Source organism: Saprolegnia diclina (assembly GCF_000281045.1).
Source record: "Saprolegnia diclina VS20 unplaced genomic scaffold supercont1.165, whole genome shotgun sequence".
Classification (NCBI taxonomy): Eukaryota; Oomycota; class Saprolegniomycetes; order Saprolegniales; family Saprolegniaceae; genus Saprolegnia; species Saprolegnia diclina.
Window position 1 is genome coordinate 8,310 of NW_008246232.1, and position 2,731 is coordinate 11,040.

Genomic DNA, 2,731 nt, shown 5'->3' on the forward strand with positions numbered 1-2,731 from the left:
CCGTCCGAGAACTTGCCGGGACGCATGATGGCTTGAGCGCCACCGGGGTTCATGTTCATGTTCGAGGCGCGGAGGGCATCGGGGGCAAACGCTGCGTGGTTGGTTGACTGGTCGAAAGTGAATAGGGCGATCGCATTCGGGTGCAGCTCGGCGAACGCAACCAAGACTTCTTCATTCACTTGGTTGATGACGTGATCTGACGTCCAGTAGCCTTCGTTGTTCTTGCCAATCTCGAGAACGCGCGTCGAGAATGTCTTCGTGCCGGCGACTTGACGGTAGAGCCTGCCATGACACGGACAAAGAAAATCCTCAATGTCTTCCAGCCCCGGGCTGCTTTCAATCACTGCAGCCTTTGGCGCAAAGCGGCCATCAGCCCGTGGGATCGCTCGGGCGTTCTTCACACGTCGACTCGGAGGCGGCATCGCTGTGTGCACATGACCATTCCAACCGTCCGGATACGACCACCTACACCACCGGATAGCGTACATACAAAAGCCAAGCTATTTAATACAATCCGGATGCGTCCCGTGGTCATATCCGGACGAGGGACGTGCACCCCCGAGGCCAATAAGGGCTCCAAGCCCATACATTTCTATGTTAAGGTCACGGTGGTAGAACGTCAACTGCTCCGTCATAACACACTCGATTTCGTTTCTGAGCACTACGCCAGCTTCCTCTTGTCGAGATCTATCGATTCCAGTGCTTTTTAGCTTCTAGGAATAACGTCCGTGAATTTTGATACCTTCCAAGTCGAGGGCAAATTTTGTCGGTCTTTAGGTGACGTGCTTCATACAGCACCGTCGTCACCGCCCGTTGTGCCATCGTTGGCCAATACCAAATCTGGTCGGGTCGTTCAGAATGATGGTCGTTGGGTCAACGGTCCAATCACACATCTGGAGCCTCACATCCAGCGATGGAGGAGGGAGGTGTTTGCCGCAGAGTTTAACGCATCTGGTCCTCGCACCAACTGCACCAACGACGCTATGCTCGACACAGTCATGCCTTTGCACCCTACTGGCAACTTTGGTGGGGCGCTGGTGTAGACTCCATGAGCAAAGTCGACGTGGTCGATCATCTTCAAGACGACGTCCTGTACACGCTGATTTCGCTTCGGCGACAAGGGCGAGGACAATCATATCGTATGCAAACGTCCCTTGTGCGACCTTTACGTCGCCAAACCGTGGTCTGACCGGGACAGTCTTCGAAGCCAACACGGTCTTGCGACGGCCATGATACTGGGGTGTCTTCTCGGACAAGGCGTTGGTTCTATTGAGTAGGGACACTACAAATTGAACGGCTGCAGATTTGCAGCAGGTTGCATTACACGGAGAACCGTCGCTGAACGCGGAACGTTGGGTGTGCGCAATCCGTGCAAGGCCATTGGCTGTCTCGTCATGGATTTCAAGGTCGTTTTGGCCAATGGCATACGCCAAAAGCGTGCATTTTCTCGAAGTTTTTTCGAAGTTGGTAACATTCGAAGGCCCAACGACCAATCAGCTGTCGGTGTCTCTTGGCCAATGCTATGGGCGTGTGCACTTGCGGCGTTTGTCAGCACAATCGAATCCTTCGACCATGGCTCGCAAGTCCGCCGCCGCCAAGGCCACCTCCGCCGCCCCGACCACGGTCGAGAAGAAGACGCTCGAGCCCGGCTTCATCGGCGAGCAGCTCAAGCCCGGCCACTCGCTGACGCTCGAGAACCCGACCGAGGAGCTCGCGCTCCAGCTCACGACGGCCGCGCTCGACCACACGGCGACGGCTGGCCGCACGACGCTCTACATTGCGACCGAGCGCAACCCGACTAAGATCGCCGTGTGCACGTTGGATGCGGACAAGTTCCCGCAGTGGAACGTCGGCCAGACCTTCTCGCCCATGGACGGCGAGGTCTCGTTCAGCGTCGAGGGCACCAACACGATCCACTTGACGGGCTTTGTCGACGCTGAGATGGACGGCGACATGGACCCGGAAGATGACATGTACGGCAGCGATGACGACGACGCCGACATGCTCGACATGGAAGAGGAAATGGACTCGGAAGATGAGCACGATGAGGATGAGGAAGACGAGGTCGAAGACTCGGGCCGCTTTGAAGTCATTGAAGAAGTCCAGAAGGGCGCCAAGAAGGAGGCGACGCCCGAGAAGAAGGTGGTCAAGAAGGAGGCGACGCCCGAGAAGAAGGAAGTCAAGAAGGAGGCCACGCCGGAGAAGAAGGAGGCGGCCAAGGACGCCAAGAAGCGCCCGGCCGAGGAGTCGGCCAAGGATGCCAAGAAGGCCAAGGTCCTCAAGCAGCTCAAGGGCGGCGTGACGGTCGAAGAGCTCGTCATTGGCAAGGGCAAGGTCGCACAGAAGGGCCGCAAGGTGCAGATCCTCTACAAGGGCACGCTCGCCAAGAACGGCAAGCAGTTTGACGCCAACACGAACCGCAAGAGCCCGTTCGCGTTCCGTCTCGGCGTCGGCGACGTCATCGCCGGGTTTGACATTGGCGTCGACGGCATGCGCGTCGGCGGCAAGCGCATCGTCAACATCCCGTCCAAGATGGGCTACGGCGCGCGCGGCGCGGGCAAGGACATTCCGGGCAACTCGGACCTTGTCTTCGAAATTGAACTCATGAACGCTTAAACACTTCAAATATAACACTACCCCTAGACTTAATCCAGACTTATGCCGCAGCAATAGGTCTCGACCCCACGTGCTGTCGCCATCAGCAATACTGTCTCTGCAATACTGTCTCTGC

The 2,731-nt window shown here is 57.2% G+C and overlaps 2 protein-coding genes across 2 annotated transcripts in view; one reads left to right on the top strand and one right to left on the bottom strand.

The window, feature by feature from the left end:
• SDRG_16948 (hypothetical protein) overlaps positions 1–422 on the bottom strand; it is a gene marked incomplete at its 5' end in the record, with an annotated part of 1,967 nt that extends 1,545 nt beyond the window's left edge. Inside the window, one exon of the mRNA XM_008623174.1 lies at positions 13–422. Coding sequence (XP_008621396.1) covers positions 13–422 — 410 coding nt within the window. The remainder of the gene's footprint in view (positions 1–12) is intronic.
• A 1,089-nt stretch (positions 423–1,511) lies between these two features.
• Positions 1,512–2,655, top strand: SDRG_16949 (hypothetical protein). The gene has a single exon (XM_008623175.1). The coding sequence runs from the start codon at positions 1,573–1,575 to the stop codon at positions 2,614–2,616; it is 1,044 nt and encodes a 347-aa protein (XP_008621397.1). The 5' UTR covers positions 1,512–1,572; the 3' UTR covers positions 2,617–2,655.
• Positions 2,656–2,731: the final 76 nt, after the last annotated feature.

Bases quoted from the DNA above. Each gene is read 5' to 3' on its own strand.
- SDRG_16949 (XM_008623175.1), top strand. From the start codon at position 1,573: ATGGCTCGCAAGTCCGCCGCCGCCAAGGCCACCTCCGCCGCCCCGACC.